This window comes from Eleginops maclovinus, chromosome 19, assembly GCF_036324505.1.
Source record: "Eleginops maclovinus isolate JMC-PN-2008 ecotype Puerto Natales chromosome 19, JC_Emac_rtc_rv5, whole genome shotgun sequence".
NCBI lineage: Eukaryota > Metazoa > Chordata > Actinopteri > Perciformes > Eleginopidae > Eleginops > Eleginops maclovinus.
In genome coordinates this window covers 13,187,442-13,213,035 of record NC_086367.1, presented here as the reverse complement: position 1 = coordinate 13,213,035, position 25,594 = coordinate 13,187,442, and the positions used below count along the sequence as shown (strand labels likewise).

General features: G+C 39.7%; 1 protein-coding gene across 1 annotated transcript; it reads right to left on the bottom strand.

Moving 5' to 3' along the window:
* Positions 1-4,509: 4,509 nt before the first annotated feature.
* On the bottom strand, positions 4,510-22,633 carry six6a (SIX homeobox 6a). Its single transcript, XM_063909495.1, has 3 exons — positions 22,342-22,633; positions 6,351-7,020; positions 4,510-5,257 (listed from the first exon to the last, which is right to left on the bottom strand). The coding sequence occupies exons 2-3, from the start codon at positions 6,920-6,922 to the stop codon at positions 5,092-5,094; spliced, it is 738 nt and encodes a 245-aa protein (XP_063765565.1). The 5' UTR covers positions 6,923-7,020; positions 22,342-22,633; the 3' UTR covers positions 4,510-5,091.
* Positions 22,634-25,594: the final 2,961 nt, after the last annotated feature.

Here is a 25,594-nt window from a genome sequence, read left to right as displayed (position 1 = left end):
TTTTATATTTATTTTATATTACTGAGAGAATTGTATGGAGGATACTTTTAAACGGTGCGTACAATCTTATTTTATTTTTTTACAGTTGTTGGTGTTTGGTCAAGCTTCTTTAGATGGCTGGGTAATGTGCACTGATTGTTATATAATTGTATTTTGGCAGCAGTGGTATGTTGGATAAAAATAATTATTATATTAGAATTGGCATGAGCCTGTTCTACAGCATTTCCTTATTATTTAAATTGGACCCTAAAAGTAACTTGTAATTTTTGTCTTTTTGTAATTTTACAGTCAGGGGCAGCAGGAAATACTTCAGATCAGTGATTTTTTTATTAATATGTTTTGTTCTGGTTTCAATCCGAAAGGGAGGGAGAAATTTTGCGTTTGTAGTTTAATATCGTGCCACTAATATCTAACTTCATCTACGTTTTTTTATGGATTGACAGTTGGTTAAATTTAAAAAGTGCCAACCATCGTGCAGATCCATGTAACATCACATCCCGGCCACGAGGGGGCGTCACTAGTCTGCAGTTTCCATGTTTCCTGTGGCGCATTCCGAGGATGAAGCAGCATCACGATACAGGAGAGTTCTTAAACCTTTGAGAAGAAAAACACATCTCTTGAAGCAAACAATAGGTTACAATAACACTCTACACACACAAGCCTTGAAACAGCTCTAGGCCATTTCCAAGGTTGGGAAACACTGAGGGTAGAATAGCGGTTTCAAATATGAATACATTGATATTAATTCATGGCCTTCCATATAATGAGCTGACAAAAAAGGGCCGCTGTTGATTTCATCTAGCACAAACTGTTTTGATAGCGAGGTTTTGTACATTTTTCAGAAAGATCACCTAAACAGTTCATGTTTAACATTGGAAACAACAAGCAACGGGTTAAAAACTTAGAGGATAGTTGGCGTTAGATGGGATGGAGGAGGTAATTGCTGCAGTTTGTATTATTATAATCGTCCTTACTATGCAACTGTATTTGTTTTTATTTCTTTTCTAAAATACATAAAAAGGTATCAAAGCCCAGACAGAGAACTAGTTAAGGCTGTCAGTAGATAAGGAAAAAGCAAATCAAGCTAAATGACAGTAAGTATATTTTTTTCAAAGTGTCTCTCACGGTGTAAAAATACTCTGCTACAGGTAAAAGTCCTGCATTCAAAAACATTATGCTTATCCAAATAAAATACCAAAAGTGAACGTATACAGTATATATGCAGAACTGAACACTGTATTATAAAGGTAGCCAGATCTATCATACAACTCATTGATTTTTTGGCATTTATACATTTCGTCGCCATGGCGGGATATTTATAATGTTGTACTGCATTTTATTTTTAGAGATGATTGTAAATATTTTTCCTCCCTATTCACATAAATGAGGTCATAACATTAGCACATCATAATGCAATTCAGTACATGTGACCTGAATTGTATAGGCTTAATTTGAGTAACTTTATGCTTAAACAGTGCTATTGGATTGCATCAGACTGTACAGGTGTTAGCCTACCTAACAAAATGCTCACTGGGGGTCATTCCATTCATAATCTGAAATTGCAAAGTAACTAAACCTGATACCTGTTATGTGACGGAAAATTTAAATTTTTTGCGTTCAAATAAAGTGGAATATAAAATTAAAATACTCAAAACATGCTTTAATTGCAATTAAATATACTTAATGCTGCAGAACTTCCAGATGTCTGCTGCCACACCAAGAAACTAAAGACTTACTACGTACTTGTTTTTCAACGAGGAAACGATCTACATGTATACGGTGCACCTCGAAAGTAAAATATTGAGCTACGGGTAAGATGGCAGGTGTTCACAGGGACAGCCAATCGTTAAGCAGGACACGTTTCAATATTTGTATTGCAATCTACAGGTTATGGATAAAGCAGGGTCTCTGAAAGCTGCGTTTATAACGCAACAATATGGCTTTAAGATGCTTAACTTCAATACCAAAGCTGGACGTAAACAGAGTTTTCTGTGCCTGTTACTGTGACTAAAGAAACGATGATGCACCGATGTGCAAAGTGTCCTCACCTTACATCCTCACAGTTTGGAGAGCAGACAGTTTCTATAGCATCTCTGTGACCTTATTTCAGATTTCTCCCTGTAGGATTTTGTTGATAAAAAGGTTATAGTGTATATCGGGCTATAGCTACGTTGTTTTTATTTTTTATTCTTCTCTTCTAGTTAAAGTCTGCCCTGCATGACTTCTTGCCTTAGAAATAAATAAAAAAACAGTTTGGAGTCTGACAGCCAGGCATATTGCTAAGAAAATAATCATGTAGCCTATACCAGCAATAAATGTGGCACATAAAGCTCTTCTGTATTGGCTTTTTATGTTAAAGTATGTTTTATTTTAATCCTATTTGTATTCTCATACCAATGCGGCTGCTCTAAAACATTTTTTCATGTAATAAAAAAAACATCCTTGTTATTTTATCCTTCAATTTATTATGCCGATGTTTAGGCCAACTATCTTAATAGCCTTAAATAGGCGTTTACATTTATAACGTTATGGTAAAAATACAAATACAGATGCCTATTAGGTTTGAGGCTTTATAACAAATACACAAGTACCCTATAGGTTAAAATAGATCGAATCCAATCAGATAAATAAATGCATTTTTTCTGCAGACATACCCGGGCTGTCATGTCAGTGCAGTCATTCCTGATGACAGACTGTGCTGCAGTGTCTACACACTGAACGTGGTTGACAGATTAAATAACCACAAAGAAGACGTTATGTATAGTCGAGGCTGCAGCCTGCCCTTCAACACATATCACAGCCCCAGCTCAAAGAGCCTGTACTGATACGCAGGTTAACCTCACTTATCTGACAACCCTTAACTTGTCGAAATGATCTGAAGCTGAAATACTTGCTGCAGCTCTGCCCACCAGATCAACAGAGTGTGAGAAGTTGTCTCTTCAAGGCCTTGATCAGATTTGACCAAACTATGTTATAATCTAGTCAATTACGCATGTGCTGTCCCCATTGGTAGCCCACTATGCAGGTCATAAAACATTTAACTGGTAATTAAAATCCTTTTATAATAGGCCAAGCCATGAGCTCAACACAGACACACACGCACGCGCACACACACACAAACGCACATTAGAGAAGTTGTGATTTCCGTGCCCCAGACTCCTCTCACAGGAGTCTTTTCTTTGGAGAGGGACCCGCGGTCGCTTCCCTTTACAAAACAGCGGCAGGGCCCCTTTTGTCCGAGCAGGGACCCCAGACCCATCATTAGCACTGATTACCACTGACCAGTTTGACAACCGTATTGACTGCGAAAAAGACTTTTTCATCAAGTCCCCGGTCCTCCTTATGTTCAATAGAAAAGGAAATATTCAGCCATTTTGTCCCTGTGGTTTGAAAAGAGGAGCAGCAAAAAAAAAAACATAAAAAAGGAAGAAAAATCCCCCCAACCTCATTTATTTCCCTTCACTTGTTTCCTCTCTTTCCATACAGATTTAGCTTGTTGTTCGAGCTGAAAGGCTTTTGCCTGTTGCAGAAGTTACTGTAGCCTAATTAATTGCGAATTGGAGGAAACCAGGTGTCTGTCCCATCAGTTGGAAAAGCTCGACTTTAACTTCTGCTTCAGCCTGCTTTGCTCACTTTGCTCTTCTCGCCACATTCAAAAGCTGTAGGCAACTCGGTCCAGTAAAAGTGGTATTTTTACTGGTATGGCATTCAAAATAGTTTGCATTCTGTGCAGGTATATATATTTCACTGATCTTTTTTAAACACGGAACACAAGATTGTTATTCCAGATATCAATGAGGGATGTAGCTGATAACACAGTTTTTTTCCACAGAACATTTTTGAAGTTTTGCTCCAATATTTTAGGAATATCATGTTGATGTGTTTAAGGGTAAACATTTAATTGAAGCAGGTAAACCAATGTATTTAAAATCAAGGACATTAATAAGCCTGCAGTCAATTACAATTTCAACTTGATAAAAGAATAACCAATATTGTCCAAACGGATATAACATCATAGGCTATAGAACGTTTTCGTTAATGCTGAAAAAAAAGTCGTTTTAAAAAGGGATGCATTTGCACTAAAAACGGCCTATTTACTGAATTAAATGCTGTCTTGGGAAAATGGACACTTGCAAATATTTAAGAAGCTTGTTTCTTTATTGTCTGCTTTTCTCTACGGGTAGGATAACGCCCGTTTCCACAATCTGCTGTGTTTTGATCTCCATGATCTCTCTCGCAGATCATCCGGGTTAGTGAGTCGGCCTCTCAGTGACCTCTCGCTGTCACCCTGCATTACACGACGCAAAACATGTTGGCCAATTAGGCCTCGCTATAAAACGTGTCAGGGATAAAGCACTGGCGTTATAAAGTTTCCTTTATGACAACATCGAAAAAGCTTTATATAAGAATATAAAAATGATTCATATTTTATAATAGGGCTCATCGCTGTTTTTTCCCCAAACACATCTATAAAAAAAAGAATAAACTGTATTCTGGCTTGATCCACAATTATTTTATTAAGTTATCTTTACGTTTTTTTTTTCTTTTACTGAAACACATTTTCACTAAAGCGCGCATGCTCAACAGGTTCACCTGTGTACAAGGTAAGTATTAAAAACACCAAGCAAATGAATATGAAATTCAAAGAGACAGAGCAGATCGTTTTTAAATAGGCAAATAAACATTATTTATAAAACTTTGAAAGTAAAGTAAAAATGTCACAGTTCTTTTTCAACATGAAATACCCACAGAGAACAGCAGGCTAGGCGATCATCCCTTTTCTTTTGTACTTTTTTTCTTCTTTTTTTCCTTTTCTTCTCAGGGCGTTGGTTTATTAGTCCGTCAAATATGTTTCGTCCATATTAAGTTCAGTTATCCACACGTGGGTAAAAACAAAAAAAAATAATGAAAAAATGTAGGCCTAAAAGGAAAAGGACGGGCAGTCCGCCGCAGATCCCCTCGTGTTTGGCACCCGTCAAAAATCAGTTTGTGTGTTTGTTTTTTTAACTCAACTAGGCACTATGACTTGTTTTATTAGATTGTCTCTCACTCCTCTCCCCCTTTAATTCATCTTCACCGCGGATCTGCCCGTCAGATGTCACATTCACTGTCGCTGGAGGTGATGGAGATGGCCGAGGCGGCTGCTTTGCTGGACAGACTGGCCTCCGGACTGGAAGAGTTCCCCAGCCGGTCCACGGTGCCGTCATCCTCCGCCAGGGAGCGAACCGAGCCGCCGGACAGGACCTGCTGCTGGAGCCTGGACACACAGAGAGACGGGACAACATCACACAAACGTGTCTACCCTGCAGAGAGTGTATTCATAAATTATTTTTTTCATTATGAAAATAATTTGGGGGAAAATAATTGAAAAAATGACATATTGTGCTGCTATTTCTGAGGATATCGTTAAACTAAGAATATTTGTATTGATTGGCCTATATTTCTATGCTGTGTAATTTTCGTGTTAAAAAAAATGCTGAAACAATTAGGAGTAAAATAAATGGCACATCTAAAAAACAACAGTTTAGTCCTATTTTTCTCCGTTTAAAAACCACACAACATGAAATTATATTATGTAAAATTGGCATTTGTAGTTTTTGCATGGTTGAAAACATTCCTTCTTGTCCCAAAAACAAAGATCACTGTTATGGTTGATTATAATTTAGAGAAATATAACAAGATTGGTTGTTTGCGTTACCCTTTCATAGGTTAAAGCAGTAGGATAATTACGTGCGCTATATCATTTCACAAAGATGTCATTAACTAATGTAGCTCACAGATTATACCACTCTAAACAATAATGGGCTGTTTTAACTGTAGTAAAAATATGAAACAGTATGATCTCTTTGAAATAACAGATTGTAATTGGAAATTACACAACTTTATCTATTTAACTACATTATAGCAAATTACCTTACAAGCTTACTACAACATTGAAACGTAAGCATGACAAACGTGAATGTAGATTTCAATCCATGTTGTTGTTACACAAAATGCTGTTTTGCAATTTTTTGTTCATCTGAAAAGTAGAACCATTTGTCCAGAGCTTTGTTATCTCAATAATCTACAATTACACTGAAATGTTGTTGTTTTTATTTTTCTCACTGCTGGCATCACATACACTGTGAATCTGTGGTATAATACAAAAGAAAATCCCCCTGATTTTAGGACTAAAGAATGATGTTGAATGCATCCAAAATATATCAGATCTGAATAGCTCCAATTAGCGAAGGTCACGGCCTGCTTTGCTACATTGAACTGAAAGACGACACATGCTATTGTCCAAATATTTAGTTTTCTGTTGCAGCTATCATGATCATAAACCATCAAAATATATTGGTGTGGCTCACCTGTTCTTTGCAGCCGCTGCTCTGTCTCTTTGTCTGCGGTTTTTGAACCAGTTTCCTACTTGTGTGGGTGTAAGTCCTGTAGCCTGTGCAAGCTCCCTCTTTTTACTGGGATTCGGATAGGGATCCTGCAAATACCATTCTCTTAATAAGTGCCGGGTCCTCTCCTTGAAGCAGTGGGTTTTCTGCTCTCCATCCCATATGGTTCTTGGAAGGGGGAACTTCTTCCGCACCCGGTATTTGTCCACCGGCCCCAGCGGGCGTCCCCGCAGCTTCTCCGCCTCCTGGTAGTGAGCCTCCAGCCACAGCGCCTGCAGCTTCGTGTGCGACTCTTTGGTGAACTTGTGGTTCTCCAGGATGTGGTACAGTTCACGAAAATTGCCCGTGTGAAAGGCGACGACGGCCCGGGCCCTCAGTACCGACTCGTTCTTGTTGAGGACCTCGCAGGCCGCCGGCGCCACGGGTAGAGACCAGAGGAAGCGGCCGAGGCGCTCCACATCCCCGCTCTCCTCCAGAGTCTCGCAGACCCCGGCGACCTGCTGGGGGCTGAAATTCAAGATGGGCAGCTGAAACATGGAGGCTTCTTCTCCGGTGCTTCCCTCTCCCCCTCCTTTCTCTCCCGTCTCCTCCGCGTCGAGTCCTCCTGCTTCTGTCTTCCGTGCGCCGATGCGGTCTGAAAAAACGAGGCAATCCCAAAGTTACCAAACCAACCGTGTGAGCAGCCGTGAAACACGCAGACACCAGAGGAGGAGGACCGACGCTGCGTGGGGGCCAGCTACCGCATCCTCGGCTCGGCAAACTTGGCAGGCGAAGGACTGAAGGTGCGAGCAAATTAAAGCCGGAGCCGGGGTGTATTTTTCAAGGTAGTCTGGGATTGAAAGTACGAAAGAATTAAAGCCGGAGTGGAGATGTATTTTTTAAGGGGGGAGAAAAAGACAGTCTAGCCCCCTCCGATGATTTCCTATTGGACTTGGCAGATTGGCTGCCCGGTTGCCATGGATGCACGTCAATCACTGTCAAGTTCGGCCAATCAGGCGGAAAGGAGATCTCAGCACCTCCCTTTTCAAAAATAATATAAACATTTTGACCTTTTTGCTTCGCGTCTTCAAACGTTTAGCTGCCCCGCCGTGCTTTCCAAACACCCTCTGCCTTTATGTTAAAGAAAGACTCTTCAGTCTATATAGTCAAGTGCAAAGCAGGCAAACACGCTCAGCTCAGTCTCCCTTTAGAGCTCTTGAAACGGGCTTTACAGCAAAAAGACATCCCCCGCTGCCCTGCCCTAAAACTCATAGGCTATTAAATGTAAGACAATAACACACATCAGTTGATAATTATACAGTGTTAAATATGTTCTTTTACATGTCTGGTTTTATTTGAACTCTCCTATTATCTAATAATAAACCATAACCCTAGAAGGGTTATGGTTTATTAAAAGGAAACAGTAAGAATTGTTATCATTGTTAAAGATTACAATTCGTTATGATTAATACTTGTTTACACCCTCGAGAGCTTTCATCAATGTTGAATTGTTGAGAAATATTAAAAATGGGCTTTATTTCAACAGGACTCGGAATTTGCAGCCAACTCAGATTTGCAACCTTGACCAGAGTTGGTCGAGGCTTCCTGTATTATTTAACCTCACAGAAGTGCTAATATATTAACCAAAATAAATAATGTTACGGTTATGATGACGCAACTCTTTTATTTGGGGCGTGAATAAATGCTCTTTTTGAAAACACAGGCTATTTTTTTCTTTTTATTGTATTGGTAGATGTGTGTGTGATGGTGATCGCAGCAGACTGTAGCTCATTCAGTTTAAATCTACCTTTATTCACAGTATGCTCGTGCCAGGGCGGACAGCATGTGCGCAGAGAGGCTGCTTCTGTGAACTGAAACATAGAAGGGAATAAACGTGATACTTATTTATATAGGATTATCATGGCCCTGCCAGGCTACTCGGCTTTAGTATCAGACACACTCCGTTTTGTGCACAGGCTGATTTGGTAAATAAGAGGGCGGATAGATAGCGCAGATGGTTTGAAGTGTCGGGTCAGATTATTTCATGGCTGGATACAGTAGTAAAGTTCATTCTGACGGAAAAGCCTGATTTTATTTTCACAGATCGCCGCCTCCCGCACACCCACACACACATATATAGGATACAGACTCTCTCTCTCTCTCTTCCCTCTGTCTCTCTCTTCCATGCACGCTCACGCACTAACGCACGCACACACTGGAGCCGAATCCCCTTCGGGCTTTTTTTGCATGAATTATAGACTCTTGATGCGGGGTTATGAAATGCCTTCTGCACAGGAAGCTGTTCATTCTGTAGCTGGTTTACTGGAGACGAAATCATTATGACAATATCAAAAAATAAAATCTCAATATTTAAGAATGAGCTAATAATGTTCAGAAATGGGGCTGATTTGACCAATAATCTGCATCTTAATTATGAAATTGCCATGTTGTATCGGATAGACGAGACACCACGAGCATGAATTAAGACGGTTCTGTATGTGGCCATTCATTCACCCATATTATCACACCAACCGGTAAATATTGGTAAATAAAGGATAGGGCCTCCATGAGATGCAGCATCGGAAGTAAACTCCGAGGGCGAATGACAAGGTGCTGCTCTGAAATATTTAGCCGCCTGTAAATATTTAATCCATGCAGCCTGCACCGCCCAAGCAAAATTTACAAGTACTGCAATACTTTCTCTAGGAAGTGCACATCAATAAAATATGGGCGAGTTTTGGATCTCTTAAACGGAGGGCTGGAAATAACAATTGTAGACTACGCTCTGTAAGCAACACGTCTAGTTTATAGGCACTGTTACAACATTTATGGAAAGGGTGAAAAAGGAAGACACCATTTTTTTTTCTCATTGTGAAATCTCGTTTAGGCATCACTGCGCTAATAAACAGTTAATCTCAAGCAAAACACCACAAATATTCACTTTTGGTTTACTTATTGTTTGGTTTTAATTGCTCACGTCAGACACATTTTTATTCATTAAATGCTTCCCTATATCATTTAACATTCCAGTACATTTTCAATATTGTGCCATCTTTAATCAGACTGAAGGGGCAGCCTAGGCTATACTTCCTCTATGCATCCAGGCCTATGTCACTGTGTCAGCAGAAAGTAGGCCTCCTGACACCAATATCTCCCCACATTCAGCACCACACAGTGGATCTCATTCAAATACGTCTACTTTTTTTTCTCCTTTGTCTATTTGCATTATGGCATCCCCGCAGCCCTCTGTTAGTTTTTCTACATCAAACCTTTTTAAATTTACTCTGTTTAGCTTTTTTTGAAACAAACATTCTCTAAATGTAACCACATCTTTCTACAAAACCCGAGGAGGATTGTTGTGAAGATACAAGATTCAAAAGTTGAGTTTAGAGGGTGGACAAGATATTAGGAACACAGGGAAATACAAGCCACTGACTAGAAAAGTATTTCATAATGATCTTATTCGGAAGAGCAACAAAACATGCCAGTAATTGTTCCCGGGTAAATGCATGTGTGTATGATAGCTTTAAATGTATTTTGTATACCTTCTGCTGATGTTAGATATGAGCATGATGTTTCTCAATATCATCATTTAAAAGCAAAATAATAACTACAAAAAGCCTCTAAAGTGATCAGAGAAATTGAAATATTCAATTACACCTCCACTGGCTAAATCCATTGTTGAAGATCATGGTATTTTTGGGCAATATATCAATATTATATTGACATGATAAGACAAAAAGCCTCAGAACAGAATTAAAATGTTCCTTCAGCAAGGTAGAGTTTAATCAACAGCTGAACAGAATGAAACTTTAAATCTGAAAAAAATAATTATCTTTCAAGTTAGTGTTAAATAATATAAATTCCATGTTTATCCTTATGAACCAAGTATATAGTATGAATCAACTTAATGAAAGTTACTATAATACTATCAGGAACATTTAAGGCTGCTGTGGCTGTTATACCTTATCATTAACTGCATCCAACAGCGGAAGATAATTGCCTAAGAGAAAAAGCTTGATACACGTTTCTTTCTGAAGCTCACTGACAGACAGCAACACAAGGACAACTACAAGGTGAAGAGAGGATTGATACAGAGGCACCGAGGTGTGCTGCACCCTGCTGTAGAACACCGCTCAGTTGCTTCACTATTTATGATAGGAGACGAATGCGTTTACTTTGTGTCATCATTAGCATGTAGCGGGGCAGTGGATGGCCCTGGGCAGAGGGAGGGAAGGAGTGGGGAATAGTTACATGTGAACAGGCTGGAAATGACCCAGATTCCCTAGGATCACTGGAGCAGACGAGACGCTACAAGAGCCCGTCACCAACAGCCATGCTGCCACTATCATATACAGACCTACAGCACCTCTCTCCCCATCACTTCTGCTATTCAGAAACATGCAGGCACACCAAAGAGGGCTGCCTCTGAACGACACTGGTTAATGCTAATCTGAAACAAACAATTTCATCTTAACATGCTCTGTTACTGTAAATATCCCCTGGTGTATTTGTGTAGGCACAGAGCCTGTTTAAAGTACTTAAACAGCATCAAGAGAAGGCGGCAGTGATGTAAACAGTGGCACACAATTCTAATGTATGCTGTTTGCCCGGGGCAGGAAGACACTTCTGCTTAGCAAAACATGGAGGATGCAAGCATTGCTATGTACATTCACTAGCCGCTTGACTTCAGTGTTTGTTGACTTGTGCATGACAGTGTGTTTTAACTAGTCATCTATCCCGGTGTAGGATTAACTTCGACCCGGATGTATTTAAAGGGCAGGCTTACGCAGAGTGACTGAAAGAGAAGTCTCGTACGTTGACTCGTGGCTAAACAGTGACAGGAGGGTTGCAGAAAAGCTCTCCCAGAGTTGTATTTTCAGACCCATTTACCCTCGGGGCAGCAGTGGCTCTCGACACTGTGTTTAATCTGTGGATTTGTGGTAACAGAGAAGACTTCTTATCCACTGACCCATTGGCCCCTAGTGTACGTAATCCAGTGCCTTTCATACAGCCCTGCTGACACGGATCGAGGAGAGCCAATACACTGCAGCATTCAGTGTGGGGGCTGCACGCACACACCCTCAAACATACATACACACACACACACACACACACACACACACACACACACACACTGCCAGCCCTGCCCTGACACACATTCTCCTCCCCCAAGCTTTTGTTTCACAGGGCATACACTACACAGCACAGGCTACTGTTATTATAATCAGTGCACGTGATATTTGACCTTTTCCACTAAGCCAATTCACAATAGTATGGTAATATGTAATACCGTAATAATGCTCACTTAAAAACTGAGATAGACAGCAGTGCTCCATATTTGTACTGGAGAGCCCATTCTCAAAGTCACTAGGAACAGTAATAGTAAAGTAATTTTAGCTATTTTGCAGAACATACACAGTAAGGCAATACAAAAGCAGGGGTGCCATTACACTTGTATAAAAGACATTTTCTGTTGTGAAAATCTCTGCAATTCCCCTGCGTATTACAACAGGCTTTATCAACCCTCAGTGTCTTGTATGTAACTTCATTGAATCCTGCTATTGTCAGACAGCTGAGGCGAGATCGTATATCGAAGGTTTCTACATTTCTTCTACCATGCCCTTAACAAACGCAAGCAAGAGAACTAGGCTGGGATGTCACAAACAAACAATACAGTACAAGTGTCCCTCGAGTCCTTGGAAGAAAGTCATTAGGAATACCTTGAAACCTACCTTTTTTTGAAAACACATTTGCTGAGTATGTTATAGAAGACATGCAATTATTTCATCCATTCCATTCATGAATAGTCAATTCCTACGATAAATGAAACTAGAGAGAGTGCATGTTGCACACGGCGGGCTATATATTACCGATACTTGTGAGTGTTCGTCTAAGAGGGAGAGCATGAAAGCAGAAATTGGAATTGAACAAATGCATGCATCACCTACAGCGCTTGCACAACAAAGTGATGCTGTATGTGAGGCAGCATTTAGCTGTTAGAGCTAAAATGCCAACCTGGGAATTACGAACAGTAAGTCCTCTGTGTTCAGGCACAGCCATATACAGCAAGCTGGAAATTGAACAGAAATAAGGGATTTTCCACACAAAAACATACAAGAAATTGGCATCCAGTGCCTTGCTTTTCTTTTAAATCACTCTTTTGTTTGCAGTCCCACTGAACAGCAACTGTCAAGCGTAATTGTAATAGGATGCAAAGTGTTTTCTTTTTATCATCCAAAACAATGTCCCAGTTGTCAAACCCTAATACTACATGAGGTAGAATGTAAGAAAAACACAATAAAATCTTTTCAGTTAATCTACTGTGTTGACACAGCTAGACAAAAAAAAGGTGGGATGATTGAATGCTTGGTCTTTAGACCTTCCTCTGCAGTCACCCACGTACTATCTCTGTCTTTCTCCTTTTCCATCCTATTCACTAACAAACACACTTTACAATGCTGTGGGTCGGCAATACATAACACCTCAAAGTGTTCTTTACATCTATTATGATACATTATAATACAGTTTATTCGACGTTTCTGACAAAGTTTGTATGCCAGTAATTTTCAGAGTCTATGAAAGATTTCTTTGAATATTCTTCCTGTGTGAAAACAGCAACCCCCTCTTTTTTGGTTTCTTTCTAGAAAGCGTCCTCGATGTCTCCTCTTGTCTTTATTCTCCTCTAGTGTGGACAGTGGTCACCCGTAGAGCATTTTAGGCTGCAGAAAAGCACCCTTTAAAGTAAAAAAAAAAACAAGAACGAAATCAATGTCAGAGAATCTTGACGACACCCAAAGGTGACAGGAGTCAAAACTCATTATGGTCAGAAGGTCCTCTGGCGCCATGGAGCTACATGATGCGTGAGTCAGGGCACAGGTCACAACGCCGCAGCCTTGCAGCCTGGGCCCTCACCTCCACTTCACATTGTCTAAGAGCCTCTGCTCCTCTTAGTCCCCACACACACACACAGAGGACTGTCAATAAATGTCTCTTCTAGCAACAGACTTTGCTCTTTTGTCTGCACTATCGCAGCTTTTTCAACAGTGACCTTTACACGGTCTCTTTAGGATGTGTGCGACTTAATGTGTCTCACGCAATAAACAGCTAGCAATATTTCTTTCTTGAACTGGAAAATAAATGCCAAGCCAGATTCCTTTAAATTATTATACATATATTTATTTATGTGTTTTTTTACCCCCCATACCTACCTATATATCTTCAGGCAAATTGACAGAGCCTGAATTGTGTCCATTAGCTTAGGAGGAATGATTCATACAGAGCAGTGACTTCACCCTGAGCTCAGAATACTTTATAGTAAATGATACACTCATCGCTGCACTACACTCTTCTATACGAATAAAAAAAGACCCCTTTAAGTGGATCAGTTTCAATAAAACAGAAAAGTTTCCTGGACATGGTCATTTATTAGAGACAATCACAGATGGGCAGCAATCTGTAGCTAAACCGAGGTGCACTGGGAGAAGAGCCTCCGCATACAATGCAGCACAACAACACATTTTCTTTTGGAAATGTTTCAATGGCCAATGAAGCTGCCTCTACAGAAAGGAGTTAGAAAATGGAATTCAGTATAAAGTCATAAATGTTACTTATTGTCCTTATCTGCAAATACAGCTTATTTTCAAATATTCTAAGAATTGCATTGAGGTAAAGAATATCAGCAGCTGTGTGAAATTAATAATTGTCAGATAACGTAATAATCTTTCTTCTGATTGGAGCACACACTCAGAATTTGGGAGTTGTTTTCACTACAAGGGGCAGCAGTGAGGGATATCATGGATTTCCGGACTCTTAATGTCTGTCAGCTGTGCTTTATTGATGGCTTATGTCAAATGCCATCCTGACAGAGCTCATTAGGATGAAGGGAGTCGTCTAGGTAGAGGCAGGAGAAGGCAGAGCTGGCGAGCTGCCTGATCACTGTGTGCACCGAGCTCACCACTGTACCTAGAGGGTGAAGCCTCTGACAGGAGTTCGCTGACAGGGATATGTGTGTGTGTGTGTGTGTGTGTGTGTGTGTGTGTGTGTGTGTGTGTGTGTGTGTGTGTGTGTGTGTGTGTGTGTGTGAGACTCAGCGCGGGGTGAGGGAGGCTGATGGACTGCAGAGAGAGAAAGTATATGTGTATGTGTTCATGTCATTGCTTGAGTTACCCAGTGTCACTGAGCAGGTCCCTGCTTGATGCCACAACGCCAAACACAACTGACAGGCTGAGAGTCATCTCGCTTTCGCCACTCACACATACTCAAATATTTATCCGGCGCAGCCCTCTCAGTGCAGTGTGTGGCATCAGCAGTCTTGTGCTACAAGGACATGGCCCTGTAGAGACTTCAGGGACCTTGAGAAGATGAGTCAAATGATTTCCTAGCTGGCCCCTGCTCGTCTCTATCACAGAGTAACATCCTGCGATTCCCTTTAAATGAAACAAAGACAGGCATTTTACTTGTACCTGGACCGTCACTTTTGGTATGTGGTATATGGGTGTTGTATGGCAGAAATACATTTACAAATCCTCTTTCAGGGATTATACTCTATAGCCAGCAGCCATGGTCTAATGTTACTCTAAACAGCTGAATCCATATCTGTTATGGCCAGAGGCACTGGTGATGAGCTCAGACTGTTATGTGACATCTTAATATACTGATTAAAAATGCATGTTTGGAGGGTAAGCAGAGGGGTGCTCTGGGTGCTCCTGCCAGGGAAGATTAAATCACCCTACTTAACAGATATGCTGGGAATTCGGGTCAATGTAAATGAGCAAGCTATAAGAAAAACAAAGTCAGCAGCGGATTATCTAATGAGGCACAAAAAACAATATCACAAAAGAAAATAGGATCAATAAAAGTCATGGCTGTACCAAAACCAGATGTGTTGACATAGAAGCACTAATTCAGATGCTGAACCAAACAATTAATATTTCACTCCAAGAAAATCCATACTGAAATCCACTATAAAGAAGGGAGGGAGATGTATGACAAGCCGAGTGTGAAAGAATGTGATACAAGTTTGTTTGTGACATCATAGGCATCCAGTTGCATTAAAATCTTGCCAAATAATTTGGCACACTGCAGCACATCGACACAGAAGCAGGGAGGCTGAGCCAGGAGAACCAGAGACTGTGATAAAGCTATCGCTGCTTGGAAGTTGTATGGAGCTCGGCCAGAGAGATGGTGTCGCTAATCCAATCAGATAAACACACACACGTCCACAAAGCCACGAGAGAGAATCGGTCACTGTTGCTTTTTTTCCAACAGCCACAAATTATACACAGGTGGAGAGACACAAACTCACCAAAGCCATATACCAAGCCACTCACAATTAAACGGAGGTACTTAAGTCACAACACCAATTGTAAAAAAATTTTTTTTAAATCCAGTGTAAGCTTCAAGAGTAACAGTTGTTTGTGGTTAGAAAATGTGTTCAGTATTGTAAATATAAATGAAAACAAACAAAATAGAAAATAATGGGAATAAAAAATATTGTAGCATCCAATTGTAATATTTAAGTCTAATTTATTAAATGTCACAGGTCTAAAAGTTGATCAAATCAATTATTTATAAAATATTTCATATACAGCTCTGGAAAAAAGAGACCACACCAAATTGTTCTTAAATCTTTATCTCTACAGGTATGGCAGCCATTCCAGTGTCTGTTGAATTCCAACACAGAGAAATGTTGTCAGTAGTTCATGGAATACAATAAATAAAAATAATGTTTTCAACTCAAAGACATACCTATAACTAGTAAAACCAAAGACCTGATAATGCTGAAGTGGTCTCTTATTTTTTCCGGCGCTGTATTGCTAATGTTAGTCATTTCAATGTTATGAATATTACATATCCATATTTAACTGCCAAGGAAAATATGCTTAATGTTTCAAAATGATCATGCATCAAAGAAAATGAACTGTAGCGTTAATCACTTTAAATGTTGAAATCGAGAAATAAAAAGGTGCAATCTTACATTTACCTGTGATCTGATTGAATGATACATAAATGAGACAAAAGTGAGACAAAGAGCCACTAAAAACCTTTAAATCACATGAATTACTGTATGACCCCAGAGTTTTGACTACTTATATCAAAAACAACATATATTATTTTCTGAGGAAAGCACAAGCTTTGTTTCTTTAGCCTTTGGAAGCTACATCAAGGATGTTATTTTGACTATCAAATATGAAGCTCGAATATTGTTCCACACAATTTGTCGGCTCAACACATATGAAAGGAAGCTATTGTATACAGTATCTTTCTTTCTCTTTGTACCTTGGGGGTTCCTGACAAATTTTAGCATCACCATTTACAATCTTCCAAATGCTTTTAGAAACACTGACTGTCATGACCTTGTGCTGAATAATACAGCTTTAGAGAGAGCAGGGGAATTTTCCTCCGGGTACAGGTGTGCCCCGATAGTCTCATAAGCCCAGGCAGCACAAAGAAAGAATGATGCTTTCTTGGTGAAAATGAATAGGGAGGCACGAGGCAGATCAACAATGGCGTTTTCGTTTGGGTGTATTTGGTTTTGACCTTCAGACAGAGCGTCAAGTAAATGCAACACCGAGGGGGGAAATCAAAAATCCCACTGACCCTGAATCTCTACACCCGGCGCTTGCATTGAATAAAAATGTGATGTACAGAGATGACTGGGGAAGAAAAAAAAAATCTATTTCTGAAAGTGTAATACCTTTTTTAGAAAAGCAGAGAGATAAAGTGTGCAGGTAATGCCTCATTATCAGCAGCACCAGCAGGCGCAGTCGTCCCTGTTTGTTACTGGCGCTCTCAAAGACAGGGGTGCTGCACACTTAACACAACAATCAATAAACACTAAGCATCGGACATAACACGAACACCTTTATCAATTTAATGTGAAAACTACTGTTGTTCAAGCTACCTTTTGGATTATTATGCCTAAATCAATTAGTCTACTACAGAGCAGAAGAAAATGCATCGACCTTTAATCGTTATATATATATATATAAATATTTATGAGAATTTCACTACTTGAAGGTTCTTTTCTCCATTTCCGCCGTACTCTCAACTTGTGTCTGCAGATGTCCCGCTGAAAGGGTCAGTGTGGATGCATGGGGCTGAGAGGCTTGACATGCAGTGACGGGGCTGACAAGGTAAGTGGCCAGACTGCTAAGTCAGGCAGTAAGGAGATGGACACACACCTATTGAATGAGGAGAGAGCTGAAGGATGTGTCTGCCCAGGAAAATTCTCTGAACGTCAGAAACATCTGAATAACCGTAATGTGTACTGTATTTATTAACTGCATTTTGATTGGAATAAAGGTTTTTTTTTTAAACACTGCATCTCAGATTTTATTTGCAAATATCACAATTTCAAATGGCAATCTCCCACGCAGCAATGCCTGCAGGGAGGCAGGGGTTCGTAGATCTCCTGCCTGTCCTTGTGTGTCACTTACCGGCCCCGGGAAAATACAGTTTTTTTTATCTGCTGATAGCGCAAAGTGTCTCCATGAGGCTAATGCTTTATGTCAGATTCTATACTAACTGTCGCATTAGAAAGAGGGAATCCACCTTTACTTTCCCTATAAAGCATCTGTCTTTTCCCACCACCCTTAGCAGCATTAAGGTTTTTGAGCATCGAAGCAGTTGAAAAGCTGATGACTAGGTTCTTAGTGGGTGCTAGAGGTGTACTGTAGAATCCTCCGTGATTCACCGTGTTTTGTCTATTTTCTCTTCATTTTATTATCTACACTTCAGCACCGAGGAGAGCAGGACAAGTGAATTGATGGTTGGGTGGAGCAGGGAGGGGAGGTGGAGGTGGAAGGGGGGGAAGGGGTTGATAAGGAAGAAAACAAAATAAAAAAAGAAAACAGACAAGGAGTGCCAAGCTCTGAAAACTGGCATACTGCAGTTGTATGTCAGTCACCTAGCAGTCAGTCACCTAGCAACAAGTCCTCCCCATCACTTACCCCCCGCTTCCCCCGTCTCCCGCTGCGCTCTCTAATTCAACAAATCTGCTCAGAATGTATGGCTGCTCTTCTAACAAAACGCATTCTGCGCTGGGGGCTAAGGATGTGGGCCTCCGCTGAACACGCCACTCAGCTGCCCATTGACCACCGGGGCCTTTCTCTGCACACACTAAGGAGCGAGGGACAAAGACCCTGAAAGCAGGGGCAGCTCCACAGAGAAAACATTTGCTTGTAATTGTGTTTGACTGCATAATGAAAATGATGTTCTTTTTTAATTTGGGCTTGTTAAGGCCACACTATTTTCCTCTGGTCACCTGATTATTGTAAAGAAGCAACCCCTCACTTGCCCTATTGGGTGCAGAGGGGGGAAATATTGAAAATGGTCCAAAGACCTCCTCCCTCTTTACTTTAACCCCTCTTGTGTTTCAAGTGTTCTCTGGTAAAAACATAAATATGTAGACTCTGTTCATTACAGGATGGGAGAGTACGCTAGAATGAGTTTTTTTTTCTTCCCTTGAGAAAGGATAATGACAGTGAAGCGCACACACACACACAAACACACACACCACACACACACACACACACACACACACACACACACACAGATGGGAGTGCTGCCATGCTTGCCCTGAGTCGTGAAGCATTGAGAAGGTTAGCATTCCTGGTGCTACTTCAGTGAAACAGACCATTAGTGGGAGCATCGGGCTAGCACCCGAAGAGAGTGCTTCAATGGACACATTCACATCCAGTGATTATTTGCACTTTTAGCCCACCCAATTTCCAGTTTTATTAATGTGTGTTTTCCACATTCATTTAGCTGTCCCCTTTTTCTCCTCACTGCTCTCCTGTGGCAAAGGTGAGGGGCCATCAGGTGAAAGTCTTGCCACATTATACGTCTTGTAAAAACAGCATTAAAGTACCTTCCTTTAATAACTACTCCGTCTCATTTCTTCAGAGATTTCTGTCATGTTCTATATGATTTATGTCAGAAGTTGATGCAACTCTGAATCAGACAAGGTTTCCTGTCACCCTGCCTATGGACAGCTATTCAGTGATTTAATTGGTTTACGTCTGGGTCCCTTTTTTACTGTCATCCCCAGGAAACCCTGTGATAAAGCAAAAGTCTGCTGAGAGGTCGCAGGTGAGAAGAAACTGGGCTGACCTCTGCTCCCTGATATCCAAACATATTCTCTAGGTTTGTAGCCCAGACGCCGGGGTACAAGGTCGAGTCATGTGACCTTGATGGTGATCGATAGCTTTCCTAACCAAGAATTTAATTCCAGGTGAAATGTCAGTCATGATACTTGCTCATGTTACTGAATCTCACAGTATTTATAGAATCATATAGATGTGATAGCATCCAGCTGCTTTCACGATCACATCAGGCTTAACGTTCGACCTCCATTCACTGCTGTCCTGATTAGTTTCAAACATTTGAACTAGGGCCTGGATAAAAGGGTGCATTTAATACTATCATTGTATATTCAATTTAAAATAAACACTTGGTTGCCAGTTTATTAGGCTAAAAGTTACCCAGTCTAATACAACAGTCCTGCATCAAATGAATGAATGTTATAATGTGAAACTGTAAAGAGGCATTGATTCAATTTTATGGTCATTTTGGAGGCTGCCGTTTGTGATGCTGAAGAATCGCATTCTAATAAACTGAGAGGTGCTGCTAATATTATACCCACTGCATTTAAATCAGTGAGATGGATTTAATATAAATAACACTCCTCAGTATAACACAATAACCAAAATGATCAGTTGAATCAACACTTCTCTAAAATTGTTTCAACAAAACCTTCATGAAAATGGGACTTTTTACATTTTAACTTGAACCTAATCAACTTCTTTTTACATTTTAGTCAATGAAAATAAAATACTTGATTATGTTAAATATGACCAAAAAAGCAGTCCTGCTCATGGATTTGCAACACAACCCACAATTGTTGAACTGTATTCAACCAGAGATATTAAAAACATAACTATGTGGATGTAAAATCCGGCAAAATAATTAACCTCACAGTAGCCAAAAGTCATACATCGTCATATCACTATAAACTATCTATTTGTCACCTGACAGACATGCATCAGCAATGAGTTTGCTGACAGGGTGTGTGTGTGTGTGTGTGTGTGTGTGTGTGTGTGTGTGTGTGTGTGTGTGTGTGTGATCAATTAATCATATTTAAAATGTATGAAAAAAATCATATGCATCATCTAGGGTCTACAATAATAGCATTTTTTATGTTTTTATATCATTTAAATTTTGATCTGGTTTTTGACAAACCCACATTTTTTATCACAGGTAGAATTGTATGTCAGCAGCCCGCAGAAAAAAATTGATCTAAAAGATTTCACACTGACATTAATATCTTTCTCAAGGTTTAAGCGATTCAATGCACAGATGTGTCAGCGTAATTTGGTGTGCATTGTTGAGCAGGTGTAAAGAAAGAAGAAGGGTTGAATATTCTGAGAGGTCAGATGGGACTGACTCCAGTGGAGGGATCCTGTCACACTGGAGTGGCTAGAGGGCTCGCAGTGACACCCCCACCTCCCACTATGGATTAACAAGTTTCAGCACCACATTGACAAGACCCTGTTTCATTCGGTTTCTCAACAACAAGTGTCAACAAGCGAGCGTGTGGGTATTTTCAGGACTTTCACCATAAGGATTCCAACTTTGACACCAATTAAAGAGATTATGTCTTAAGATGAGAGGAAAACTATAGCCGTGTGTTACCACGGTGATTGCTTTTGACAAGGTCACAGGGTACCGTGCCACAGTGCATGACCTCCACAGGGAACTGCAGATCATACTGGGATAAAAAGCAAAGAAACAGTCCATTTACAGACACTTCACTAAAAGAAAAACCAGTGCAGACAGATACTCTGTCTGCTTGTAAGTAGTAGCAGGATATAAGGAACATATGACCTATTTTTAACACTGTCTACATTTAGCTGCAGCTCTCCTCCAAAATGGCCTAGCCTACAATAAGTCAACATTGCACATTTTAAAATTGAGTGCATTATGCATGTTATATGTTATATAAAATCAGTATTTGCTTTATATTTCAGTTTACCTTATTTAATTTTGCATTTGGACTTCATTAAAACGTAATTTCAGTGGATGACTCTTTTCAGAGTAACTGATTGTTTGCGTTTTATTTTCACAATGTAATTTACAACATTAGGCGTACAACCTTGAAATCGAAAGGGCTTAAGATAGCCTACTGAATGAAACTTAAATCACCCAAGATGTATTTCTAGGGAAGAGTAAGAAAACTGGTTAATCTGGTTTATTCAAACAACAAACCATAGTGAGCGTTTGTATTTAATGTTAGACCAGCCTAACAACAAACCATAGTGAGCGTTTGTATTTAATGTTAGACCAGCCTAACAACAAACCATAGTGAGCGTTTGTATTTAATGTTAGACCAGCCTAACACTTCTATGAGATCCTTGAACCCTTTTATTCGTTAATGAGTGTTTTTACACTTTTCAGCAAGGGGTCCTTTTATAATACAAAAACACACGCTGTGCATTTCAGTACACATGCTTTCATTTGTACATTATATGTTTGCAGAAAATCCAACTAAACGAAATATAATGCGAAGCGGATGGCTATTATTTTAAAGGCCAGTTTGATTTAACACAAATAAAACCTCACAACGAAATGTTTGCTGCGTCGCTTTCAGTGAATCGGCAAAGACCTGATTGGCACTTTTTTTTCTACTTTTATCAACTCAATAGTTATGCTAATTCAATTAAAACATTGTAAATATGTTCATAGTATTTCTAAAGACAGTATTAAATTGTTGTCACGTCAATAAAACAGATTACTGCCCATGTTCAAATACATCCCTTTAAAGCTCTTCAAGCAGGCTCAACCAGAGCTGAAGTAGCATTAGCATAATATTAGCTTTACAAGGCAGTTGCTAACATATGCTACATGCTAAACTAATAACAACAACACACTTTTGGGGTCCAGCTCTTAGTTTTAATAGTTTCTGGTGTCCTACCTTGGTGTGGAGGGAAGGTTCATTCTGACTTTTGTGGAGTAAAACTCAGTGGCCTCCTCCCCCTCTGTGTATTTTCCTGTCCAATTTTTTTCACGTGTTTTCACGTTAATTGGCAGCAGTTGAACTGTGAGCCGTAAATCAAGAAGTGCAGAGTGTATTAATGAGTCGGACCACCCAGGAAAACTATTTTCTCTGCACTTTCTTAGCAGACAATGTGAGGATACTCGAGTCTGCAATGCTCTGAAAACCATGAATGAACATTCACAAGAGCAGTGGTCTCCTGCTGCCACATTTCCAGCAGGCGAAGGGCTGCCACAAGAAGGCCCACTGATTACATTTTTTTTATTTTTTAAGTGAAGTATTCTGGGAAAAAACAGAATAATTTATCATACAATTTATCAGACGAAGTTGGGGTCGCTTATTTTCTTATATACGCGGAGCATGAAGCTGTGACAAAAAAAAAGTTAGAAATTGAGTTAGAAATAAGTTAAAATCTTAAGAGTAAGGCGAATGGCTTCAACACTGGCCAATACAAATAAATATCCCGAAAGAGACTTATTAAAGTAACACAATTAGGAACCATTAAGGAATGGGAAAGTTTTCTATTGCAAAAGCAATGTTCATATCTTAAATGTAGCAGAAGATTCAATTCAAATGGAATAGGTCAGGCTATTCCACATGCATCCCAGTAAAAATCGAAATTTACATCTGCAAGGCCTTTTAAAAACCTGTCAAAACTGCCTTTTTTCACACAAGAGCCGATCCTCAGCACTGAAGGTAGTGCTTAATTGTCATCCATTATGAACCCCTCACAAAGCTAGACCACTGGCTACTAAAATACCAAGGTTAATCTTGATTAAATGTCTTCACAGGGTACAAAAAGCATATTTTACATAAAACATCCATCAAGGGGAGTGAAGCATGATGTTGGGAAAAAAATTAAATAAAATATTGCTGATGGCAAGGCCAAGCATCACACCTCTCAAATGAAAGGTATCAAAGAGAATAAAGAAAAACTATTACAAATTCACACACCACTATTATGGCTTCATCTGCATTTCCCATTATCTTCCTTCACAATTCAAGTCAGACCTTGGCAAGCCAAAGCTGTATCTTTAATCTTACCTCAAAGTACATTTTAGGATTTCACATCAATTGTATTTATTGCATATTTGCAGCATTTTAATATGTTCTGCTTTTGAAGCCACAATTGGTAAAGACACGTTTTTTAGCCTTTAGGAACTGCCTTATAGTAGGTGGTAATTGCTGTAAAAGTAAAGAATGACAAACTTTACGCTTCCTTTGTAGGTTTCTTACTACATAAAAAACCGGCTGTGAAGGTGAATAAAATAAATAAGGTTTAATTCAAACTGATTTTACTGAATGACTTTACTGATCATTGTAAAATCTCAATATCTATCAAAGAGCAAAGAAGTGCAGTTAATTCAGCTTCATAAATGCTTCTGCACAACCAGCTGTATCAAGGCTTCCCTCTTCTTTCCTCTGCAGAGCGAGGAAATCCTCCTGCAGGCTGAATGCCCCTTGCCAGCGTCTTTTGTTCTCTCACACTTACCCCACACACTCCAAACGTAACATCCTCTTGCAGAGAAAAAAGTGTTTCCTCCAACACCTGTTGATGAATTGTGTTTGTGTGTGAGGCACCGACAGGGCAGTAAGTCATGTGTCTTTATACAACTGGGGCACAGTCCCAAAATAGTGGTTTCCCCTCATGGATAGTGGTGAATGAGGAAACCCTTTCATAAGAAGACAAGCTTGTGGCCAAATTATAGTGATCGTCATTGACAAGCAGAAAATAATGCCCAATTTGGGCAGAAAGTCATGATGTCTTAATGACTGCTGCTTTAGAGGGAGAAAGGGCTGTTTGTGCTGTGTGGTGGGGGGGAGCTGTATGCTGACAAATTTCTCACCAACACAGGCCGCCCCTCATAAATGAACCCATGCGGTTTTATTATACCAAAAATATAGAGGAACAACATGTGTTCAAAACCACATCCAAACTTTTAAACTTAATTGGAACTAATTGTTAAAAAGCAAAACCTCAACTCAGACAGTTATACAGTGTATGAGCATTATATATATAGGTCTTTATAATATTCACACAATCAAAGGTTCAAAACTTGTTGCACCTTTTTTCCATCACCTTGGGTTTGTTTTATGCAATCTGCAATTTAGAGGTGAATTGTGTACTTTTACTCCATAACATGTATGTAGTACCTTTAGTTACTTTTCAGATTGAATGCATGTTTCATGAGAGATAGGGAGATCGAACGTCACTATAGTGACTTTGTCTTCAGAGAGTCGCATGCACTCTTTGAGAGTGGTGAAAATGGTGTTGTGGTCATTAGGGTCACCTTCGATGACTGGGAAGAAGTCGATCAGCTTGCTCTGCTTGGCATCATCTGCATGGATAAGTTTCATCCAGCCATTCCAGTTGGTGAGTGGGGGTGGCTGTTTTTGCACTAAGGAGTGGTTTTGGTGAAAAACTAATGCTTGCAATTAACTCAGAATCATGAAAAACCCCTAGTTTGACCCCTCACAAGTTACATAAAGCCACATTTAACATTTTCGATTTTTCAGAAATCGGTTTACCCCAACTTTGAGCAATTCTTTAGGAGGTTTCCCACGGGAGATTAATTTCAACATTTTAAGACATGATATTACACACCTTCCTAAATACATTGGTGAAGACATTTCTTGGTAAGGATTTAGTTCCCAGATTGGTCAAATATCTGCTTAAAGGCCCTTACTACATGCAGGCGTCACGTTTCTTCTGCCTACTTAGAATTAGACTCATTTTTGTTTTCCCACAGCATTGTCTGCAGAGTCAATGCAAAAAAAGCACTTCTGTTATTCACTAAAGAGGCACTTGCTTTTGCACTGAAAACTTAAGTTATACAGATCTGACAAACATGTTAAATCTCTAATATTTTCATGTCCAAAATGTGTTAAAAGGACAATCTTTTCTACCAAGCAAACTCTCGTTCTGATTATCTACATACCTTATCTTTCAGAGAGGATGGCTAAAAATGTTATAGATTTACATGCATTAGGTCAGAAATAAATACTGTACATACTGTATGTATTCAATCAAATAAAAGTATTGAATAAAATCAATTCTTTTTACTATATTTTAAGTGACAAGCTTTTCATTCAAAACTTAAAGCAAAACCCTACTGTAAGAAAAAAACTCAAACCTTTAACTTGACTAAATGGATTCAATGACAGTTAAGCT

Bases quoted from the DNA above. Each gene is read 5' to 3' on its own strand.
- six6a (XM_063909495.1), bottom strand. From the start codon at position 6,922: ATGTTTCAGCTGCCCATCTTGAATTTCAGCCCCCAGCAGGTCGCCGGG. The intron at 5,258-6,350 runs GTGAGCCACACC...CTGTGTGTCCAG, and splicing joins GCAGCGGCTGCAAAGAACAG to GCTCCAGCAGCAGGTCCTGT.